This window comes from Ascidia mentula, chromosome 4 (assembly GCF_947561715.1).
Source record: "Ascidia mentula chromosome 4, kaAscMent1.1, whole genome shotgun sequence".
NCBI classification, from domain to species: domain Eukaryota; kingdom Metazoa; phylum Chordata; class Ascidiacea; order Phlebobranchia; family Ascidiidae; genus Ascidia; species Ascidia mentula.
The window spans coordinates 21,637,310-21,661,362 of NC_138569.1; the positions used below are offsets into that span (position 1 = coordinate 21,637,310).

At 41.0% G+C, this 24,053-nt stretch overlaps 2 protein-coding genes across 3 annotated transcripts; both read right to left on the bottom strand.

Moving 5' to 3' along the window:
• Positions 1-8,041: 8,041 nt before the first annotated feature.
• On the bottom strand, positions 8,042-21,740 carry LOC145898961 (serine/threonine-protein kinase ULK3-like). 2 transcript variants are annotated; one of them, XM_082987659.1, is made up of 15 exons: positions 21,610-21,740; positions 21,343-21,486; positions 21,090-21,210; positions 20,860-20,964; positions 20,514-20,620; positions 20,316-20,432; positions 19,946-20,101; positions 19,673-19,778; positions 19,467-19,507; positions 19,270-19,360; positions 18,850-18,917; positions 18,572-18,647; positions 18,379-18,467; positions 17,975-18,071; positions 8,042-9,280 (listed from the first exon to the last, which is right to left on the bottom strand). In XM_082987659.1, the coding sequence occupies exons 1-15, from the start codon at positions 21,730-21,732 to the stop codon at positions 9,264-9,266; spliced, it is 1,458 nt and encodes a 485-aa protein (XP_082843785.1). In that variant the 5' UTR covers positions 21,733-21,740; the 3' UTR covers positions 8,042-9,263. The 2 variants fall into 2 exon arrangements, with proteins under 2 accessions (XP_082843785.1, XP_082843784.1); XM_082987658.1 differs by lacking the exon at positions 8,042-9,280 and adding an exon at positions 17,074-17,240.
• A 42-nt stretch (positions 21,741-21,782) lies between these two features.
• LOC145898971 (succinate--CoA ligase [ADP/GDP-forming] subunit alpha, mitochondrial-like) lies at positions 21,783-23,119 on the bottom strand. Its single transcript, XM_082987669.1, has one exon. It carries the CDS (start codon positions 23,071-23,073, stop codon positions 22,081-22,083), a length of 993 nt encoding a protein of 330 aa, XP_082843795.1. The 5' UTR covers positions 23,074-23,119; the 3' UTR covers positions 21,783-22,080.
• Between the last annotated feature and the right edge of the window lie 934 nt (positions 23,120-24,053).

Here is a 24,053-nt window from a genome sequence, read left to right on the forward strand (position 1 = left end):
TGAGCTTCGGGTTTCTGAGGACATGTCTTCACCCTAAACAACATTGACGGGTTTTAAGCGAGAGACGCAAGTCGTTAGCGGTGTCTGCTTGGAGAGCCTTGCGGCCGAATCTTTTTCGGTTGTCCAAGTCTCCCTTTGCCCGTCGCCCTGCTTTCAATCCCCGCTCATATTGTTTTCAAAACAATCTCCTTTGTTTCGAAACAAGCGGGGCGCGCGAGTCGGGGTTAAGAACGCGCGAGTGTCAGAGGCCGCACGTTCCACTTTTACGTTCGTTGGTCTGTTGAAAATCCGCCAGTAACAACTGAGGCACTTTCCTTCGATACGCATCGTTCACTAATACAAATACCCAATGAAAATTTGTTACAACTCCTAAACCCTCCAAAAAAATTAGTACGAAATTGTGAATATTGACGCAACAAACCAAGCTCAATTCATCGAAATATTTGTTGGGTTATCAACACAAGAACTCCGCTGACCCTGAGAAAAAATATCCATAGAAGTTCTGTTGGTTCGTTTACAGCTTATCTTAGAACACTTGGAAACGTCGCGACATCCGGAACGTCGCTTTTGACGAGGTTTATCGCAGATGGCGACAAGCTGCATGCGACAGAAGGCTGGCCACACAAACCGCTGAAGGGGTTTTGCTACAAAAATAGCGACCCCACATAGCTTGTGTGTCCAAATCGTACAAGACCACCCACTCGGCGTGAGAGAGCATGCGCGCCTCTATTGCGAATCATCCCACTGTCAGAGGATTGATACCAATCTGACCTAAGGCTTTCAGAGGGTAAAACAGGAGACAATGCAAGCTAACAAGGTCAAATTTAAACGTTATGCCTTGTTTGAAACAACCCGATAGGAGAAAAGAGGGAAAACCCGGAAAGCAAACAACGATGTTTTCATGACAAACCGCCTGATGAACTTGGCCTAGTTTGCTGAAGTTTTACATAAATCTCTTCATCACTGTAACGGACTTGAAGAAAAAGGAAAACAATTTAGTTTTGAACTTTGGCGACGACGACATAAAAATCCTCCGGATAAGTGGCAAGTTGACTCCATTCGCAAAACTACACTTGGCTTGCATGATTCAAACATCAGGTGAGTAAAATAAAATCCAGCACCCCGCATTTCCAAACGATCAGCTCTTGTTAATTCAACCGCAATGGAAGTTTAGCAACCGTAACCCGAAGCATTGAATGTTATTATTTCCGATCGTTTCACGCCCACCGTGTGTGGTCTATCCAACCAATCGTCGCATACTCCTATTGTTGCGTCACAGAGCATTGGCAGACAACTTGTGCGATATGCTGTCGCCAGTGTGTTGGTGAGTTATAAATAGAATGTTGTCTGTGAGATGTTTTAAAATTAAAATTTAGGCAAAATCCAAAAAATGTTCAAAAAAGGGTTTGGATACAAACATTCAACGAGATATCAACAACTGCGTGTTTTGAATGTTCGCACTGAAGTTTTCCCAGCAAAAAAATCCATTGCTTCAGCAATAACAAAGTTTTTTCGACAGATGAAATCCCAAAATACCTTGGGTAGATTTGGTTCAAGCTTTTGACTGTCGAGCGATGATCGTGTTATTAGACGGAAGGTTTATTACACACCAATACCCCCTCACATACAGAAAGAAAGTAGGCAAGAAAAGTTTCAAATGTTACAAGCCTGTCTTTCGTAAAGCTCCCTACATGTTTCTCCATCAGAATTGATAATGTGGACATTGCCTGGAAATCGCGCAGATGTGATCTGAACATTGGAAAACAGAAATATCCGCTGGTGATTGTAAAACAAAGTAACTGAACATGCCATGATAACAATAACTGCATATAGTTGGCATCACTTTATGATTAAAAAAGACGAAGACAGTCTTGTACAAAATTAAACATACGACACCTCATTGCTTCAACCAAGCCCACAGTGGGTGCAAGTTATCTTACAAGTATGTTGAACGCGTGTGACCCCCAAAAGTGTGCAAGTTGATTTAGGGCAGATGACGCCTGCATGCCATCGTCGCAAAACTAACAGGTATTCAGATTCGCGAATACTTTGCGTGGTTGTGGGTCGCACAGTTGATAGAGCGGCGACGCGGAAAGCCCGGTACGAGCCTCTCGCGATTAACAGTGATTTCAGGCGACTCTCGCGCGCAAACAAACATCGCAGTAGTGGCACCGCGAGATGCGATTGTGACGTCACAGACCACACGCAGGGTGATTGACGCGGGGAGCGTGGGGCATGCAAAGTTGGCGCGCTGGATTTAGGGATAAGCGGATATCGGGGGAAGCGGATTATGATGTAATAATGAGCGATGGAGGGGCCCCACATGGTAGGGAGTTGGAACGAAGTCTTCACCCCTAATCACCATCTCCTTCCCCGCCCCGGATTGGGGTTCGAGATGTTGGCTTTGTCACGATTTGTAAACTTGATGCGACGCGATTTGTTTAAAGCGGCTCAATGGAATTCTGCTGTTGACGGAAGCAGTTCGGGTAAAATCAACAGGTTGAGGTGAAACGACACGTGCGCGCAAGCTTGAACGGTGATTTCATGGAATTCGCCATATTTCACGTTCGGCTTAGCGTGCTAGAGCGCGACCTGACAATGTGCGCACTTCCAAAACATCAAATTACGTCTGTGATGTTCCAACAGTTGGCATATTGGTGTGGGGTCCACAATGAAAAGGCCCTTCCAAAATACAAAATAGTTTGTTTTGTACAACATTTATATTTGTCTCGTGTTTGATAAATGCAATAGGTTCATGATATTTGTTGAATGCATTTTTACCAACCAATTAACAACTCCAGTGTTTTTATGGTCGTGTACGCGTTTGAGCATGAAACAATCATGAGTCGTAACAACAAGTTTTTCAGGACCACACAATACAAGGACGGGACATTGTCAGAAAAGCTAAACGAAAATCGCATTCATCCAACGTATTTGCAACATGTCACAATGCGTCATCAGACGAAACACGACACCGATAAGCTGCAGACTCAAATAACAAATATCCGCATTTAAAAACAACAAAGTGGAAAACCTTCCGGCTGAAGAGTATTTTTGCAAATCCAATTAAATATGGCGGAAAACTTTCGTGGAATTCGATGCTCCTTAGTTGCGAGTAGCAAGCTGGAGTCAGTGTCGTGTGTGAACCCCTTATGCTACCGGCGAAACGTCAGTTATCGAGTAAGGCATGCATCACCACCCAGCAGAGGCACTTACGCGATTAGCTGCTGTTATGCCATGGCGCCCAAAAATTAACAAAATTCCCTTCTAAATTAGCGCTAACATCACAGACCTCGACTGGGGGTAATTGCTCGACGTTGGGGTCCGGGGCGTTCGGGCGCCGTGGGGGCCACATTGTGGTGGGGGCCCCTTCTCGGGTGGTAAATGGAAGAAGCGTGCAAACAAACCACTTTGATAATCCATGCTTAAGGAATTAAAACCAGATTAAGACCAATTAGCAGGGGGGGAGGGAGGCAAGGGGAGCGCTGTAAAAACAACGAGGAATTTCTGCTCCGTGAGCAAAGCTGGTGTAAATGAGCGCCAGGGACGTGATGACTTGTTGTCAACAACACTTCAACCTTGTTCCTGGTGTAGTGATAATTGCCTTGGGTTTTGTGCCAGAAACAAAACGGTTAATGTGTTTTGCCATTGCTGCGCTGGTTTGAAACAGGGCTTCTGTTGTTCGCCCCGTGAACTATTTGCTCTTCTCGTTAACCTGACCGCAAAGAGAATACGCGAAATTCTTTGCTTGTGATTTGCATCTGCGCAAGTGTTGATTGACAGCCTTGCACCGGTAGGTCTTGGCCGTTTTTCCAACCCCTAAAATGGGGCCTCAACACTCGAGACAAACGGTCCGAAGACCTCCGCGCGATCATCGGCTCCTGTGCCATTTTCCAGTCTTCGTATGATGTCACAATGCCGTGCGAAACAAGCTCTGTGACGTTTTGTTGAAATAGCGTGACGTCGCGGTTTCGGCACATTGAAATGTTAAGCGACCATTTTGGCCCCCGAAGTTCGACAACACGTGTCAAGTTTTCCAATGAAATAACCTTGCGTCAAGGTCAGTGAGGGGGCGCCACCCCAGCAGAGGTTCCGTCAAGATTTCAACCCAAACACGTGTGTTGGACAATTTTTCACAAAGATTCATGTAGCTTACTCATTAAAACAACTCCAATCGTTGTGTTCCCACCGTGGAGTTAAGTTTCATATGCAATGACAGGCTGGGAGTTCCAAAACGGAATTGGGCTAAAACAGGAACAGAACGCGTCGGAAGGTCAAGGGTTGACAAATTGTGTTGATCGGTTCTCCGGTCAATATAACTTGGAGTGGGAAACTCTACAATTTCACTATTCACTTCACATTTGCTACTACTGCATGTTTCGGGCTGTGGTCTCAAGGTCATCGGGGGCATTCGTGTGGCAATATTTGCGTGGGCGCTATTTTTCACATCATAACGTCACAAGTGTGATTTTGCAGCAATTCCAACAACATGAGCCGTGGGACTGTTGTGACGTCAGTTGTACTTCAGGATTTCGAGCTTGGAAATTTTACGACATCCTGGATCAATAACAAATTCGTTTACTTTCGAAATTGCGCAACAGCATTGAGGTACACTTCTACCGATAACAGTAATTTTAAATTGCAGTTTGATTCAAGTTACGCCACAATAGGCTCGGTAAGTTCGCCAGGTACTTTCGCCTCCACTGAAAATCGTTAAACAGTGGATCTGTCAACCGATTTACCTGGGTAGCCGTTTACCCAAGCTTTGTTTAGATGCAGAAAATTTCAGCAATACCCACGTTTGTGTGCGGAAGGGAAGCGGGGACGGGGATGAATGTTGACGTTGTGTGCCTGTGTGGTCTCGTATGTTTTGTTGTGGTACCTGTGTAGCCTCGGTGAAAGATGACTGCCTAACTACAGCAAAGCGCGAGACTGGCTCGTGTTCAAATATTTTTATTATGGGATACAATAATACCACCAACTAATGTCAGAAGGTTAAATTCAAAAAAATTCGCAAGGGACGTAGACTGATAAACATGAAAATTCCCGAGCTTTAAAAAGCACAAAACCTCTAGATCAGTTAAAGCTCAGTGAACACTAAAGCTTCTACAATGACAAGCATACTTTTCCCACAGAAATATGTTTTTTAAACAGCATCGAGAATTGTTGGACATTTGTGGTTGACAAATCCATGCATTCCAACTCACACAAAGCAGAAACAATAAACCGGTGAATGGGACAGGGATGGCGAAGATAAACCGCAGAACAGGAAATTTGAGGTGAAAGCAAACACAATTTACTTTCCTTCGCTCTACGGAAAATCTCAAAATGAACAGAACACTGCATTGTTTCCGAAAGCAGGTGTTTGGATTCGGTTTTGGCTGCACCACGACTTGCATACAATCTCACTCAATGTGTTGTTTCAGCAAAATCTCTTTGGCACAAACACGATATTACCACGACCCATGAAACGACCTCAAGTGACCCTAGGCAAGATGAGACCACACGCGCATAGTCGTCGCGCTCGGGTGGCCCTGTCCAATCACGTTGACCCATGAAACAAAAATGACGAGTTCAAGCTTGATCTTGAATCATTGTGAAAGTTGGCCTAATCATGACTGTCCCATGCAAGGGCGGATCCAAATATTTGTCTCAAGTGGGGGGCGGTTACCGCAATAATGATGTAGTCATGCATGCGCCAGAAAAAGCACGCTTTTGATAAATGAATATCATTGTGTAAGCTGCAGACAGATGGCCACTGTTTCGACCTAAAAGGTCTCATCAGTGCAGCTGGTGTGACTTTCAGACGACTTTGCTGACCAAACGGCCAAGCAAAGACTTCCACTTTGTGGTGACTATACAATCACCGTCATCCGTTGGGCACCAAACTAGGTTACGGAGAAAACAAGGTGGAAACACTATGACCAAGCAAAGCTCTTTGGCTCCACTTTGCTTATCTTATGATCAATGAATATCATGTTAGGACTCTTTTTTCTTCTACATTTTAAACATACATAACCCTCCCTGATTTGGCTCCAAGTCTTACGAGTCATACACATTTACCTTAATTATTGCTCGACAGTTAGCGATTCTTTGTTATTAATCTTCAACAAACTAGAAACAAGGGAATTTCTAAAAATAAAGCGCAAAAAGTGACCAACTATCTTCGGGGCGATACAGAAAACCCATCCAAAACTTCCAAACAGGTGCTACATTGTTATGACGTCACCTTCATTGAGTGACGTCTGTCAAACGTCAAGGAGAGTCTTGAAGCAGGAAAACAAGAGGCCGATGCCTTGAATCTCTCTGCTCAATCCTATCTTGCAATTAGGATTTGTTCGAACGCAAATAGAGGGAGCAGGTCGTTGAGCCTCTGTAATATACCGGGCAAAAGAGGAGCTGGCAGGTTTGACGTCTCTTAGTGTAGGTGCGCGATTATAATCCTAAACGCAAACAAGAATCGAAGCTTTTGAGGGGAAACAGCTTCGTTTGCGAACTTTCAGATTCTGGCTGGCAAGAGTCACACGTAACTCATCACATTCCATCCAGTTCCTTCAGAAGAAATTCTTCAAAAGATTTCTTGAGATTCCGACGTGAAAATCACGTGACCTTGCATCCGACCAGATTTTTAACTGCCAGTCATTCTGCAACGGATTTTTTTCTTTTCTTTTTCTTTCAAGACCAACAAATCTGTTTTTGTATTTACCCCCAAAAAGACTTTCCAATGGGATTAAAGCATGTTTTTGATGATGACAGATTCATACAAGAAAACAGACCACTTTCGTTTTAACCTAAATATGCGCGTGCCCACAATCAGTTGGGTTGATTTCAATAGTCAGGTATTTTATATTCACGTATTTCACAGGTGTAATGGAGGCAAAACAACTTTTCTCAATGTAAAGAATGTTCGCTAGAAATGTGAACAATAAGAGAGTAAAGCACACAATGACATCATTCGAAACCCACATATGTTGGCATTGTGAGTCACAATACCAGTGATTGTTGGATAATAGCAGGTTGTTCTGAAATTCTGTGCTCCGTTAATAACTGAAGTGTGTGCATTGCGATAAGAATTTAGCGGGAATTCCATGATTACATGTGACATATTCTTGCTGAGGGAAATTCTCTTGTAAGGAATTCATTGCACGGTGTTATATGTTTTTAGATACATCGCTTGAAAAGTTGATTCGCGTTAACGATTTGCCACAGTTTAATACAAATGCAAACCAGTAGTAAAAAGCTGCAGCTATAATTACAATTTGCAGGTAAAGCACTTATGAGAAGGGCAAATATTAGTTCGCACAATCTGTGACCCCAGTCACACAATACACAATAACAGGAGGTGGAATGTTAAAAACGCTCTAGCGTGTGGTTATGCAAACAGGTGAGAACCCGTCTTAACTCTACACCATTTACTTGGTGGTTTATGAAGTTAACTATTAATGAGAAGATACCTAGAACATGACTGGGTAGGTATTTGACCATCAGGGTGCATTCAATGTGTTTGGCAAACACGTGATGTGCACCTTTGTAGGTGGGCAGAAACACCTGCGTTTTTTTAAGAGTTAGCATTTAATGGAAACAGTCATTGAAGTCAATTCATTTATAGTTTTATCGTTTGTTTGTCATGAATGAAAATAATTGAACGCAAGGAAAATGTTGGTTTTAATTGGTTGTTGAACGGCATAACGTAATCTGCCTCATATTGTAGAATCAAACATGTGTTTGGCAGCACAATGTATGTTTTTATAAATTATGCATTCTTGGGCTGTTGTGCGTATTGCTTCGACTGATCGCACCGATTCGTTAGGTGCCAAACTTGTCATCATATTCATTCCTATTTAAAAGGTGGAAAGTAACATCGACTTCGCCATTATGCCAAGTGGTCTGTTGGACAGTGCTGGATAATGAGGGTTCGAATCCCGGCGTGGTATGATTGACATTAGCTGATTTTTTAAACCTTCAACTGACTTGTGGAAACAAAACTGTGCCACTACTCCATTATATCCCGTTCCAAATTTTGAAACAACTATAAATACTGTTGTACTTTATTTGACGTCACAAACCATACATGACTTCATAATCGTTTTCCAAACTGAGAAGGGAACACAAATACGCGAAAATATAAAACAAGTTTCGGTCGCATTTAACTTGAATACTGTGATTCGTGGTATGTGTAACATGAAACCAAGTTATTAAAATTTTATAATGCAAAAAAATGTTACGTACGTGTACCTCTCCACATATAAGTTTGCACTGTAGCCACAACGACGTTAGTTATATACACCATACTCGGAACCGTACATGCAAAAACTACAATATTCAAACAATATTGCAGCAGTTTTCAATTTAATGCTCGCTTTGCATAATTCCGCCAGCGGACAATTAAAGATAATCTCTAACACCAAACGAACTTGTACACAATATAGAAATAAGCAAATACAAACGTAATAGAAATCATACACGGAACATTGCCAAGAACTTACGTCACGCGTCATGCGTAAACAATGCGCTTTGTGACCCATGAATGTAAAATTTTAAATGTACTAATCGTTGTTTTGCTTCACGCTCAATCTATCTTCATTTACTATGACTAAGCAAGATGGACGGCACATGACGTCACGCATCAATGCCAGTCTTGCGTCACGTTGGTCGTGACGTCATAAGAGTGGTGTAATTTAATGTTACGACATGTGTCAGATAAATTATTACCATGTGTATTTCAACGTACAAGTAAAAGTGTGAAAATCTCCAACTGGGGTCAATAGGATGGGAAAGTAAGATTTCAGACAAGTGCACTTGCATTGTGGCCCAAGTTCACAACCGCTGCATGCGGCAAAAACTTTAATATAATCTTACTGCGACTAAAGACTAAAATTGAATAACATAATATTCGCAAAATATTAGGTTTGTTAAACTACATTCTCTGGTTATATCTGGTCAGTATGGATTTAAGAAGTAAGAACACCATTAACAAAACACATCAGTTAGATTAAGAAAGAAACCAAGAATTGTTTTTGTATAACGCGTATTGATTGTGAAGAACGCGGCTAAATTTCCCCGTATGTTTTGCTGATGTTTGTGCAGCACCAATACTCAGCAAGCACGCGCGAACCGGTGTGACCTCCACGGAGAGTAATTGGTAGACCAAAATACGAGAAAAGCATTTGGCTTAAGCCAAAAAACAACACAGGCACCTCTATATCAATGTTGATGAGCCGGCCCTGGGTGTGGTCTCATTCTCACTTGGAACACGTTAGCAGCTACTGTAGCGAACAACCTGAAAAACAAACCGACTTGAGTTATTGCTGATTGTTTGCAGGCGATACAACGCACCCGAGGGTTCGCGAATTTGTCAACAAACTCTCAACCATCTGCACAAAGCACATGACAGCTTTCAAAGTTATTTACAGCAATTAGAAACTCCCGCTACAAGCCTTTAACCGACTCCACGCCCAGAGGTGAGTATGTCGGGATCGTTTGGGGACTTAGTGCTCGCAAACAAGAGTGTGCAGGCGACCGAGTGGTTTCTGTATGTATCGACGACAAACAGTTAATTAGGAAAGATGCCGGTAATCCTGCGTTAGAAGTTTTTACTTAGCTGGCCTCAAAACATGCCGGGGTCGATTAGTGACAGTGTACACAACAACAGGGGTTACTCGTGGGAAGGAAGGACTTCTACGTGTGCGGCCAGTTCAACTTCTTGTCTCACAAGCCGGGGAATTACTGCAGACTTTCATACGTTTTACAAAATGCCCTGCGAACGTAGGGCCTATGGGTTAGTATTGGACAAAATCGAAATGCTAAATTATGCGTTCTTTTTTAAACTATAAAAGAAACTCAAGGCAGAGCTACCTGTAATAAATGTCACCATGACAACAGTTGCCTACCAGTGTTACAAACGTGTCACTATGGCAACAGTAATTGACACGTGTCACCGACGTCTTAGCATGACAACAGTAGTTTACACGTGTTACGAATGTGGTATTATGGAAATAGTGGTCGGTATATGCCACAAATGTGCGATCGTGGCAACGGTAATCGCCACGTGTCACATACATGACAAGCAGGAAACGTGCAGCTCGTAAGCATGTGACATACGTGGCAAGGGACTTTCGAATGCAACGAGCGGTTCGAAAACAAAAGAAGAACTGACCCGGGGAGACGAGGTGCATGAAAGCATGACGAGTCTTTAAAGCATCAAGCGATTTTCAAACACCGATTAGCGGATTCTAACAGGGCGTCACAGACGACTTCCACATCAAAGGGTTCGACCGCCCAGTGAAAGTTAAACCGGGGTCGCTTCAGGGGTCACCGACGACACGGGAGGTCCCTGCGAGTCGCCCTGACAAGCAATGACGTCATAATTTGTGTTATTATGACGTCAATTTTGTAGCTGTAGGAACGAAACTAAACACTGTGGCAATGAAGCGAGAATTAAGAGATTGAAATCATCAAAGAAATACAATAATATGAAACAATGTTTGTGACCCGTAAAATGACGTGGGTTTCAACAAAAGCCTTGGGATTATCGATTTTCAGGCATCGTCGATTTGCCTCAGAATCGCTTTGGTCTAGGCCTACTTTAAATGTCTTTTTAAGATGTAAGATATGTATGGTAGGGTTTATATGACAAAGCACTTGTGACAATAGCAAAACTCCCACATACAAGTTGTCGGTTTGTTTACTAACGATTCCCTATATTTCAAGACCTCAATTTTAATGCAACAACATTTCTTTATGTGTCTGAATTAATGCAGACAATTTAGAAATCAATATTGACACGCCATGCTGGCTTATTCGACCTGTTGTCTTTCCCGCACGGTGGTCTAACACAAGACATCAGGAATTAAGAAAATACCGCCAACAATGTGGATCAATGTCATCGCGAGTCATTTACGACGAAACAGATTGAGAATGGAACAAGTTTCTGGTGTGGGTGATCCAACACGCAGATTATCCCATTCGAATCAAGACGAATTTAAACAGGAATTTCCGCGCGATTTCATCCACGTTTCATCGATCAATCGACGCACCTCGTGTGTACAACACAACAATGCTGCGGATTGCAGACAACAACAAGGACCACGTGATGACCTTCACCAAGCGACAACAAGGTCACACGGGGTCACCATAAGAGCGTTGGACGAAGTAATATTTCGGGAAAGAGCGGCCACACAGGTCGAGTTAAAGCTTATGTTGATCCGGGGATGGATTGTCTGATGTTTGTGTGTTCGTGCATTGTTGACTCCTCACAAAACAAGGAAATGTTTTCTTCGCTACAATGTTTCTGTGTTCAGTTGATTGTCAGGATCGAAACACCTTTCTTTGAGTAAATATAAATGTCCAAAGTTAGGAATCTGTTGAGCATGGTAGGCCACTAATCTACTAATGCATTGTCATTTGGAAGCCTAACTGATGATGAACACAGTTTACTTGTAACATTTGCATTTCGAAACAATCATATATGCGAATGAGCAGATTCTCAGCTTAGTCATTTATATTTAAGATGATAAGCTTCAAGTATCTCGCACTAAGTTTTTTTTTTCAGTATTTTTTTGCATGATACAATCATGGAAAAATGTCTGGTGTGAACCATTTTGACATAGCGTCTTCTCGTATTTACGACACATTAGCTCAAGAGTCAACGTTGGAAGTGTGATGAGACAATTACAACAACTTAATCAACATCAACCGCAATATGATCCATGGTATGATCCACACCAGCGAAGGTAACTACAATACAACACTTAGCACGATCAAAGCAACGTGGCGTTCAAATTCCATCGCATAAACATATTTCACCGACCGCTTGTTTGGTTTTTACCACAAATAATTGGAAAGCGGTCAAACGCCAGCACTCAGACAATAGTGGACGTAACCGCTTTCACACGGTTCACAAAAAAACTTGTGCATTACCACGACGTGAGTCATTCAATCTATCAAAAGCCCAATTACATCACAGATATTATAAACGTTTTCTGAGGTCTATCCCACTTAAACACAATCGTTTTTCAACCGCCAGCACTTGATAAAAGCCAGTACTTAATATCAAGTGTCAGTTTATAGGCGTTGATGTTATTGTTTATCTTGTCACTCAAGGCCAATTAGCCGGTGGCTTGAATAACTTACTGTGGAAAATAACGTGAATGTTCTTGCACACAGGGTCACTATTTCCTGCATATCTATGATTTGTGACGTCAGTCAGGTCAGCTCCATATAATCCTGGAGATTTACCAACCAACCACGTCATTTTTAACAAACAAAAAAATCCAAATCAAACAAAAAATGCGCGGCATTTTTCAGCACATGTCAAAGACTGCAAATTGTCAAAAAAAACACGAACAAATTTCCGAATTAATGATGGTATTATTGCCAGCCCGACGATGGCCGATGTTTGAAAATAGAGATGAACAAACAAACTTTTCATTCAGCCTTGGGTATACCAGTGATCCGGTTAAGAAACGTTATTATAAACTACTTGACTCAAATGGCTCGGCAATGTGGCTAAACCAAGGCGGTCCTATTGTCGCACTGCGGCTTGATGTGATTTCTTCAAATCAATTACGCCACAAACGTAATACTCAGGTGTGCGATATGTTTTTCCGAGGGGCAAACGTACTTTTGTGTTCCCTGGGTAGCCGCCAACCTCCCAGGTTCCCAATCTGAATCAGACAAATCACGTGATGTGTTCATGAAGCATTGCGAACACAAACGAACGGCTACAAATGAAGCGGTGACGCGTGTTTAATGTAAACATGGCTGGCTTGCCGAACAGCTGTGCATATAATTGACCATTTTGCCTCTTACTGTTCGTTTATTCTCGCGACACAAATTATCCCAAACCTGCGGGAAGACAACCTTTAGTGAAGCGACACAAAACGCCCAGAAGTTTTATTGTGTGTTATTCAAGCAGCAGCTACCAGTTTGCATTGCGTTTTTCGGGGGTGGTTGTAATACATTCCGCTCCTTGGGTTTAAGAGATGTTTAAGATCATGGAACGACTTTTGCATTTAACAATAAACGACCTTATCTACGATCGGGTTCAAATTCCACGTCACAGTTGATATGCATTGTGACGTAACACGTGTGACAGCATTGGATCGCTTTTAATTGTGTTTTGCCTAAAACATTCAAGCGTCTGTTGCGTCTTTGTTATGTGACAATATCGTGGAACGGGCTGAAGAACAGGTGGTGGAAAGGGCTGAATGGGAATATTATACATTTTTCGGCAAGAGTTGTCGCGTGGCATTTTGCGGGAGTTATAAAAACGGATTTGATGACAAAAAGACATGTTCATTTTGTTTTAAAATTTGTGTTTGGGTCAAAGGTGATATTTACAGCTATATTCTATGTATTGCAAAATTCATCCAACGTACAGTTTCCACGTACAAACTTATAACTTTATGTCAGGGCCTTGCAAACCTTCCGGATCACAAGGTGGCGTTTCCCTGGAACCGATATTCCGACCATAACCATCGTCGTACAAAATAAGGAATGTTCCAAAACACATCCGCTGTGGGAAGATTGTTCAATTCGTCGATACTTCAGTGTTATTATTATCTGAGGGGTTATCTGAGTTTCGAATCTCCGCCCGGGCCAAATGACATAAAAGAATTTAAAAAGCAGATGACTGACTGCATTTTTAATCGATACAAAATACCTTGATATTTTAAATTCAAACGATTTTCGGTCAGAAGTAACACAAACTCTCTGATGAGTTAAACTGTAATCTTCTTGCGTTAAATTTTGTTCTACAGATTTTTCAAAAACCCTGGAATTCCGTAACAAGCCGCAGATGGAGTCAAACGCGTTGACGTCCCGCGAAACTCAAGGTATCAGCTTGCACGATATATGCGACACGGCATATGATCCCGTATAAGATCCCTCTCTTTCCGCTCCCCCCAATCCAACTCATGCCGGCGAAGCCGCGACAAGGCACGTCCCAACGTCACGAGGGGGTTTCCCGGACAAATGTACGAGCCACCAATGCGAGTTGAAATTTCCTAAACCGAAGTCGGAAATGAAGTAAGAAGACCCCACACGTGGATGGCAAGCCGGCGTTAAGCGATTCCACGGCTTCTTGCCCCGCTCCGCTAACATTCAATGTCGCTTAAATCCAATTACAAGAATAACCCACGTGCTCGTTGTCACGGCGACGCTTAGAGAGGGCCGTTGGAATGGGGGGGACGTTTAGTTAAGGCTTCCGGGCTTGGGAAAAATTTCTGTGAGAATTGTTGAACTTCATGCTCGCGCCATGATACAGAACAACGAGTTTCGCGGAAAATGATTGAAAAAGCAAATTAGCGCTCAGAAAAATATTCTTCCCATTTTTTTGTTCGAGTCACACGTTTTCATGGGAGACTTGCCGTGTATCAATTTATCTTCGGTGAAGATCTTCAACATCCGCTATCGTCTCAAGGGTTTCGTGATGCGACATTCGGGGTGTCTTGTCGCAAAACATGCAGAGGATGTGATGGGAGACATTTAATTTCCTCCAAGTGAGACGCAAACACAAGGCTAGTCGCTTCTATGCCAGCGTGAAGGGTTGCGTGGTTTCAACGCAAGAGGCTAAACCCACAAAATATTGCTTGGTTGCACAAAAAGGTCTGAGAACCGAATTCTAGTTTTTTTCACGTTGCGCAGTCGTTCTCATAGTGATTTTAATCACTTTATTCGACCAGCAAATGGTTAAAGAGGAACGAAAGTGTGAAAAACACAATGCAACTTGCAAAATTGATAGAATTCTCATTGAAACCTCTGAAAACCCACAGATTCACGCTTGCCCTATTTCACCATTAGCATTTATGACACGAGAGCCTCAAAGAATGCAGGGAACAGGTGTTAGAAACAAACCATCAACACAAAGCTATCAAAACATTTTTGTAAACCTCGATATCCGATGACAATCACGCGCCGAGTTTGTGACCAAACACTTGACTCGAAAAATAACTTGCATGCAACCCTTGGGCGTCAATCAATCCAACAGACTCGTGTTATTCTTTGCATGGAGCAAGGCGGAGGTACACGTCGGTCAAGTGCTATCATTCAACACGCCGTGTTCCGGAGCATGTCAGTACGTGGTGGTGTAATTTAGCCTGTGCGGCAGGGTGTAGCCTTACGCGTGGTACCTCAATGGAATGCTGATTGTAGGATACGCTATCTTGACATCGGCAGCCACCCAGATTGCTCTGCTCCTGCTGGTCCCGGTTTGTCGCATAAGAACAGCACGGGACAGTGGACCTCGTGCCCGAATTGGGAATTTAGCCATGTTAGGGGTGGCGGGAATTCACGATTCCTGGGGGTCTGAGATTGGGATAATTTAAGAGGGCAAACACGAAGTTCCACTCGACCCAGAGGCGTAAAAACAAGCGCGGTCATAAGTCACGTGTAGACAGCACTGACACGTCGCTGTTCACGGAAACAAAATTCAAATTACGACAAAAATTGCAACCATATTTCTTGCACTTATCAGCTGTTTAATCGTTGAGGCAGAATTAGCGAACAATCTGTGCTAATTGTAATTGTCTCCTTACATATTGCCGTTAAATTTAAAAAAAAAATTCATAAAGCAACCAAGGAAATACATTTTTTTTTAATGAAATATTAAGAGATCTAACTTTAGCCAGCAAATAAAAACGACGGGAAATATTCAAAACCATGACCTTAAATGGACGTCAAACAACCGTAAGCAACACGCCCAAAGTCAGGTAATATCTTGCACACCAAAGCACAGATAACACGTGGCATTCTTAAGCAAGTTTTGATACAACAACAGGGCGTAACCTATGAGCGGCTAATATAACACCCAACCCCAACCGCTATCTCTGCTTAAGGTTACGCCGATATTTCAGGTTCCATCTCCCGCAAAAAGTATTTTTAGAGACTCGGGGTTATAATCTGCTTACGGGGGATCAACTATTAGGCCCACACCCCCCTTATTATCGAAATGCAAACAGACATTGGAGGGCGAAGTCAAAACTTAAGGTTGCAATTAATGTATCAACATTACATGCGGTTAACAATTGTTGCAGCGTGTGCGGTCAAGCAGAACGTATTTTCCAACCTCCAAAAACGCCCCTTATAATAAAACGTAAGCAATAGAATTTCTAATAATTCTACACAACAATCATGGGCACGAAATTCGTGCGATTGGGTTGGATGTAGCAACAAGTTGGTTGTGTGGATGGCTGGAGTGAAAGTGGAATTACTTGTGCAAACACGATAGTCACGTTCGTGCGAACATCTCGCTCCAGTTGCGTAAACTTTAACATTTCGATGTGAACTTGTTCAAAAACGTTCCGGTATGAAAGTTATTTAAGGAATTGAAAACCTACCGCGCGCTATTATCTCTCAAACCGTAATTCGAGCACAACTTCGATAATGTTTGTTATAGATCTGCATCGTCGATACTGCGCAATTTCGGTACGATACGATATTTATGGCTCATATACTGTTTCTATTACTACTATTCTCACATCTTGCGGCCGTTTCACTGCTTTTCCAAACCAGAATTTCACTGGATTGTAAGTAATAATTTAAATGCTGCTTTTAATCGGAAGAAAGCATGGTCCACAATCAAATGATTTAAACACAAAGGGAAATGCGAATAAAAGTCGATACTGTTTAATCGCTTAAACAGTCATCAGTTGTTTGTTCGCATTCGCCACAAAACGATGTGAGTGTTTGTAAATTTTATTTTATGTAGTTTGTTTCCACCACTCGTATAGACAAGCTTTCGTGTTACAACTTCATAATGCAAAGTGTTATTTGTCACGATCAACTGCAAACAACAACAATCTGCTGCAACCGAACCGAGTTTGCCCACTAAACATACACATGATAACCAAACCTATTATGAGGAATGTTTGACCAAGAATATAATAGCACAAGAATACAAAAATTTTGACTCAATTATCCTCTTTTGTGGGCTTATCTACGTGGAAACATAAACGTGTGCTACATAACCAAATCAAACGGATTCATTGTCACCTTACAATCCCACAAGTAGTCAAACACGTACAATGAACAAGTTTTATTTATTCAACCCCTCTCGAGAAGCCAAACGACAGTTATTAGATGCTTAAATGTACGACGGATTACATGGACCAATACAATGGGTAAATATACTCAATATCTCAATATCTCGCTGAGGTTTCAGCCTATGTCAACCCGCAGTTTTCAAAATACAGCATACACAATTTCCTCCTCCTCAAAACAATTTGCAAGTGTTTCTCTGCCTTCAAAGAAATAACATTTAAACATAAACAGGTAGGGGACGCGAATCGAACATTTAAAATACTTAATCCCAATGCCACCAACCTACAGGCCAAACATGCGAGTAACATTCCAATTTATCATTTCTAATTACATGATATTTTGACAACACCAACTTCCGTTTAACTAAAGTAGACAGAATATGGGTTTCAACAACTGTGGTGTTCAAAGAAATTAAATACACGGGATTCGCTATCTGTGGGGAAGGATGATTGTATTTGTTTCATACAAATACGTGTTATTAGAGGACGGGTGGTCGACTCAATAAACCGGGAGGTTTAGATGCACTCGCACCTGAGAAGTGTTTATCCATCGGGATTACTAAATACGAATCCCGTTGCTTGGCTCGCAAACCAAGCGTTGAAAATGCTTGAAATAAAGATCGCGGCAATCTACTTCTGCACTGACTCTGCCACGCCGTCTAGCGACCACACATTCGACTGTCCTCAATGTTCAAGTGCAGCCAAGCATTAGGTAAATTGCCTACATGTGAAAAAAATTCTTTTCTTGGGATAAAAATATCTCAAAAAATAGTTGAATCGCAGTACGACTTGTTTAATTGGTTTGACGGCAGCGACATTGGGCATTATGCTGAGTACCCACGCTCAGCGCCCGAGGAAGTGGTCGAACGCACACGTTGTGTTTGCGATATTTCTCCGGAAAGGACAAAGCGTCAAATGAAGAGTGACCAACTTACGTGTATTTTGTTCGTCTATCGTGACAGTGTTGCTACCAGTCTTGCTGGTTGCGGTTGTTGGAAATGTTTCATCTTTCTTTACTTGAACTTCGGTGACCTGGAAGATGCAAAAGAACATTGAGATAAACAAGTGGGCATTGAAACGTAACAATCAGTAATCACAAAACCAACTTGGAAAGCAGTGGTTAAACATATGGCGCATACTCTTTTGTAAACACTACTGATGCTGCCAGGCATGTTTTATTGTTACAATACGGCTCTTCTGGCAATAATTTTATCATGTCGACATCCAGATGAAGGCTGCTGCATGGGTGGCCGAAACGTTGATATAATAAGAATTATTGCCAGATGAACCGTATTGCAGCGATAATTCTCTTTTGTGTTGAATACTTTCGAATACTCACACTTATGTAATGACGAATCGACTCCGCACGGTGTAAGTGAGTCTGTATTTGATCGTGGAGAAGCTCCTTCCGTGTTGAAGGTTGTTCGCCTGCACGAGAAGAAATGTTTAAGTGACGACGTTCTTACTTGAATATTTATTACACAAAGTCGTGTGCGATACATCACGGTTACATAAAACGTTCGGGTTTTTACCTTCTAATATAGGTATGAGTTCACCTAATGCCCTGGTGTAGAGATCCAGTGCTTCGGTGAAAAGCTCCTCTTCTTCCTGAACAAAAATCAAGTTATTTTAAAAACCCAGACTTGCTGGGACTATTACATATCTCATTGCTGCCATCTGGCGGTTATCTATATTCGAATCCTTGAAAATAAGTTCAAAAGAAAAAAACAAAGAAAAATAAGTAAAACAACGAAATAAACAATGCAAGAATTGTTACGTCTCTATTGACGAACAAACAACGCGTCATTACCTTGGCGCGTCCATCGAACAGCAATTGGAGAGCGTGAATTAAGTCTGGGTCGTCTCGTGATAATTCAACTGAACGTAAAAAAGGGGGTTGATGATTTACCAGCTTGAATATAAAAGTCGAAGCTTCGAAACAGTTGATAATTCTATAGTTGTATGGACGAGAGGTGTGCTACAAACAACTAAGACAACTGAACGATCGGCTGGTTTTTCGCAGTCTAGTTCGCTTGTTATTTAACATGCAAAAAAAATGCGTTGATTTTAGCAATATGACCACACAGTTACTGGAGTCAACACCGTGCAACACAGAGAGTTTGTCATTCCCACATCAACGTTGTTTCTATTTCAAATCGTTTGTAGAAAATTTCGCACGGAAAAACTGCTTCAGGCTGTGCAATTAATATATGTGAGAATTGGTTCTTACACAATCTTTCTTTGGCTGATGCTTCTGTGTTCGGCTTCTTCGGTTTGCTTTGCTCTTTTAACGTTTCAGCGCGACTGCAATATTCTTTTACCTGCAATGCATTGAAAAAAGCCTTTCATTCGCAAACAACTAGGAATACGCACAGCATAAATGTCAGTTTTTAGACCCAAAAAGCAACACACAACAAAATCACCGACCTTATTCCTCAACATATCTTTTTTCTGCTTCTCGGGTTCGTCTGAAAGAGAATAAAATGTACTCGTGATGTGGTGGTCACGCATTAGGGTAAATAATATATACGTGACCTGGAAATTCACTATAGTTACGACTCTTCACATCAGTTGCAAGAGCTCAAGTTGGATTTTAAACTGTAAGCCATTACAAACACCTGCGTAATACTCACAATATATTGCAGGAACAAGGTATTGGACAGCTTGGGAATATAATTTAATGGCTTCTTTCACGTTTCCACCTCTGTCTTCATCAACTGCATGCATTAAAAGCTGTGTCTAAAACAAAGAAAGCATAATCAGTGACATTAAGACAGATCAATTATTTGTAAAATCAAACAACAATATACTAATAATTAAAACAACAATATCTCAAAAATATGAGTGTGCATTTTTTATTATATTATTAATTATTTGAGCAAATTATGAAGTATTCAAGAACTTACAGCTTTAGGAAGACATTCAGCGGATGGTTTGTGTTCCAAGTCAACAAACGGGTGCAAAAAAAACTCCTCAAATGAAATTCGTTCTTGTGGATTTCTTTGCAACAACCTTATGAGAAGATCATGGCAGTGTGTTGAAACAGTGGGCGATGCAGGAGTCTGGTGAGCATTCAAATCTCATTTAACACTGTACCAAGCTTGTAAGGTAAATTTACACAGACTGATACGGATTTAGTTTCAAGAAAAAAACAAAATTGGAAGTTTAATTGAAGGATGGAACATTCAAAAGCCCAGATTTTAGCTCTTCATTTTGTCTTGATAGACCGTCTATATTTTATGAGTCTAGCTTACAATACAGTCATTCAGTTCCTACTTCAATGGGTTGGTCACTTTTAATTTTCTGTTCAAGTTCATCGAATGACTTTGAAGCAAATGGAGCTCGTCCAAACAGGGCTTCATACAAAATGACGCCAACCGACCACAAATCAACCTGACGAAAAAGTTAACATGGTGAGGTAACAACAATGTGCCAGCATCGCACAAAGGTTTAAACGTAGTTGAAAAGACAAACCTTCACATCATAATGATGTTGCAAAATCATCTCAGGTGCCATGTACAGTGGAGAACCTCTGATTGAAAAATCGTTGGATGTTTCAACGTATTGCGCAAACCCAAAATCTATAAACAATCAAATTTATTTTTATGGCATTTGTTTATTAGATAAATGTGCCTATATGTAATTGTACAGAATTTTAAATTAAACAAAGTTTAAGACAAAAATGTGTTATTATTAGGTTTGTAAAACTGTTAAACTAACAAACACAGTAAAATATATACCAACAAGGATGTGAACAATAGTATATACATATAGTTATGTGTTATTTTCTATACAAACAAGGTACAAGCATTTACAGAACCTGCAATTTTAAGGACTGGGTGCTCATAAGATGAAAGCAAGATATTCTGAGGCTTTAAGTCCATGTGTGATATGTTGTGAGAATAAAGTAATTGAAGTGCAGAAGCTGTAAACAATATTGCGTAACATATGGTTGCTTGTTAGAGATATTGGATCTTAAGCAGATTATAGGGAATTGTACAACTGTTTAAACTTATCATGCTGGCAGACATACTGTTGTGCCATACTTACCAAGTTGTTGAAGAAACCTTTTGACAATGTGTTCTGGTAGTAATCTTCTGGCTTGAATAAACATTGACAAGTCCCCACCACCACAATATTCCATTATCAAGTAAATGTACGTATCATCCCACTGTCAAAATTATGCACAACATGGTTTGGTACCAATACAGAAAGACATTATTAGCAAGCTTTGCAAATGCCAAGTATTAAACAAAACCAGGTACGCTCACCATGATGTCAACTCACGACCATTTAAGTTTACCTGAAAATCAATGAGCTGCACAATGTGCTCATGCTTGATCTGTTTCAGTATTTCAATCTCAACAAGAAGATTCTCAGTCGAACTTCGATTTAAACTGGACTTTTTAACACATTTTATTGCGAGGACTTCACGGTTGTCACTTGACTAAAAACAGAATTAAAAACTAGCATCATTTGCAAAAATTCAACATTTTTTTCAACAGTTTACAAACAGTTGTTAGAAACAAAGTATTATTGGTTCACAGATCAACATATGTAGAAGTTTTACCTTTTTATAGGCCTTGTACACAGTTGCATACGTCCCACTTCCCAACTTTTCAGTGAAAATAAAATCCTTTAGCTTAGGAGGAACAAAACTATTGACAGACTTGCTACTTGCAGAAGATGACATTGCAACAATTTGCAAATGCTGACATTCTTACTACTGTTTTTTAACACATCCTTGACAATACAAATGAAAATTTGATATGCAAGTTGGTAGTTGTGAACTTGTACAATGAGGCATTTCTTTTTAAATGACAAGCAAACACGAAACTTAAAGCAAGAGTAGTACAACTCACTGAAAATATTTTGAAATTATCACCATTTTAATTTTACACTCACCGCTTAACAGATGGCACAAAGACATAGAAACAATAACTCTTTGACGTAAAGTTTACAAACAATCGTAACAGAAAACCACATGAACTTGCTTAGGTTTTGGTAGAATTTAAATGTTGGTGCAACAAAAGCTGTAACTCTACTGGCTTTGTTTTCTTCCCCCGTAAAACTTGGTGTATTCTTGAATCATCGTGGTTCCCATTTCTGCCGGGGATAAAGTGACATTTACACCTGCCTCGCGGAGTGACGCAATCTTGTCCTCTGCTCCACCTTTTCCACCAGCTATGATTGCTCCAGCATGTCCCATTCTCCTGCCAGGAGGTGCAGTTAAACCCGCAATGAAAGACACCACTGGTTTAGCACTGGGGCCTGTATTGTGTTCTGCAAGATATGCAGCAGCTCTTTCTTCGGCGCCTCCACCAATTTCACCAATGAGAAGAATTCCTTCAGTCTGAGAATCATTGAGGAAAACTTCAAGACAATCAACAAAGTTGGTTCCGTTGAAGGGGTCTCCCCCAATTCCCACACACAAAGTCTGCCCAAGTCCAACATTAGTGGTTTGATGCACAGCTTCGTAAGTAAGAGTGCCAGACCTGGAAACGATTCCTATGTTACCTGGCTTATGAATATGGCCTGGCATAATTCCAATCTTGCATTCCCCGGGCATAATGATACCGGGGCAGTTGGGTCCAATCAACCTGGTTTTGTCCTGACCTTGAAGGCGGGTTTTCACCTTCACCATGTCTTGTTGTGGAATTCCTTCAGTAATGCACACCACCAGAGGTATTTCGGCATCAATAGCTTCCATAATGGCTTCAGCAGCAAACGGTGGTGGGACATATATGACAGAGGCATGAGCATCTGTTGCTTCACGTGCCTCTTTCACATTAGCAAATACAGGCAGTCCCAAGTGCTCGGTACCAGCTTTTTTTGGAGAAACCCCACCAACAAGATTGGTGCCATATGCTATTGCCTGCTTACTGTGAAAGGTGCCCTGCTTTCCAGTGAATCCCTGGCAGATTACTTTTGTTGCTGTGCTTATTTTCATGTTTTTGCGGGTTGCATCGTATGCGATGTTTCTAACAAACTGCTTGCCAGAAGTGAAAACATAACGTGTTGCGGTGGAAAACATGTTGAAAGCAAGGTTTACTAAATTACTTGGTAGTTAACAGCTTAACAAACCTAAAAATGGAAAGATATTTAACAGTTAATTTGTATTTGAGAGTGCGCATGGTTACAAACATTAAACATATATTTGATTCAGTTGTGTGGTTACAAACATATTTACATCCGGATTTTGTTAAATACAAGGTGGTTTGTAAGACTCTTAATAAAAAAGACAAGTTGGCATTTAATTAAATTGAGAAAAACTTACTTTGCGTCAAACGATTGAACGAATCCCTGATAAATTTACCACTACTTTCACACAACCATTAGAATTCGCCAGGTGACTTTGTCAACATTTAATACTTTTACGTGTCCAAACATAACAAATGTTTTTGTTGTGGGGTGTAACGGAGTAAGATTTTCTCAGTTCATACTTTTACAAATTTGTTTTAAGCAATATACACATTTCTTACAATGCAATGCACTCATACTCTAGCTAATACGAATAGAAAAATTTAAATTTTTTTGTTTGTTTTTTGTATAGCCCATGTTGTTTAAATTGTGAAACAAAAAATGAAAACCATGCCCATGCCATCACTGTTATTTCCGTGATGATAAATGCAAAACATTTTTTTCTTAACAAAGCCAACCTGATACTTTTACAGTTGCCTAAAATCGCCCCATTTTCATTTTTATTACCAGAATGCCATCATATGTATTCCTGAAAAATACCAGCAAGTACTTTTCCTGTGCGGATGTTCTCAAGTATGTTTTTTTCGGTTCTTCTCCAAAGCTTCTTTCCTCGCTAGTTGAAGTGTCTTTGTTCCATCATTGCGAAAACTCCTTGGACATTCGTTTTGGATATCATTTCAAAACGTTTGATTTTTGAACAATTTTTGGCGTTACGTCTTCTAGCGCTGTCTGAAAATCTATACAAAATATATTTCCGTATTTTTGTGACGCATAATTCTGAATCCCAAAAGCTTTTTCATTGTTTTACTCCCA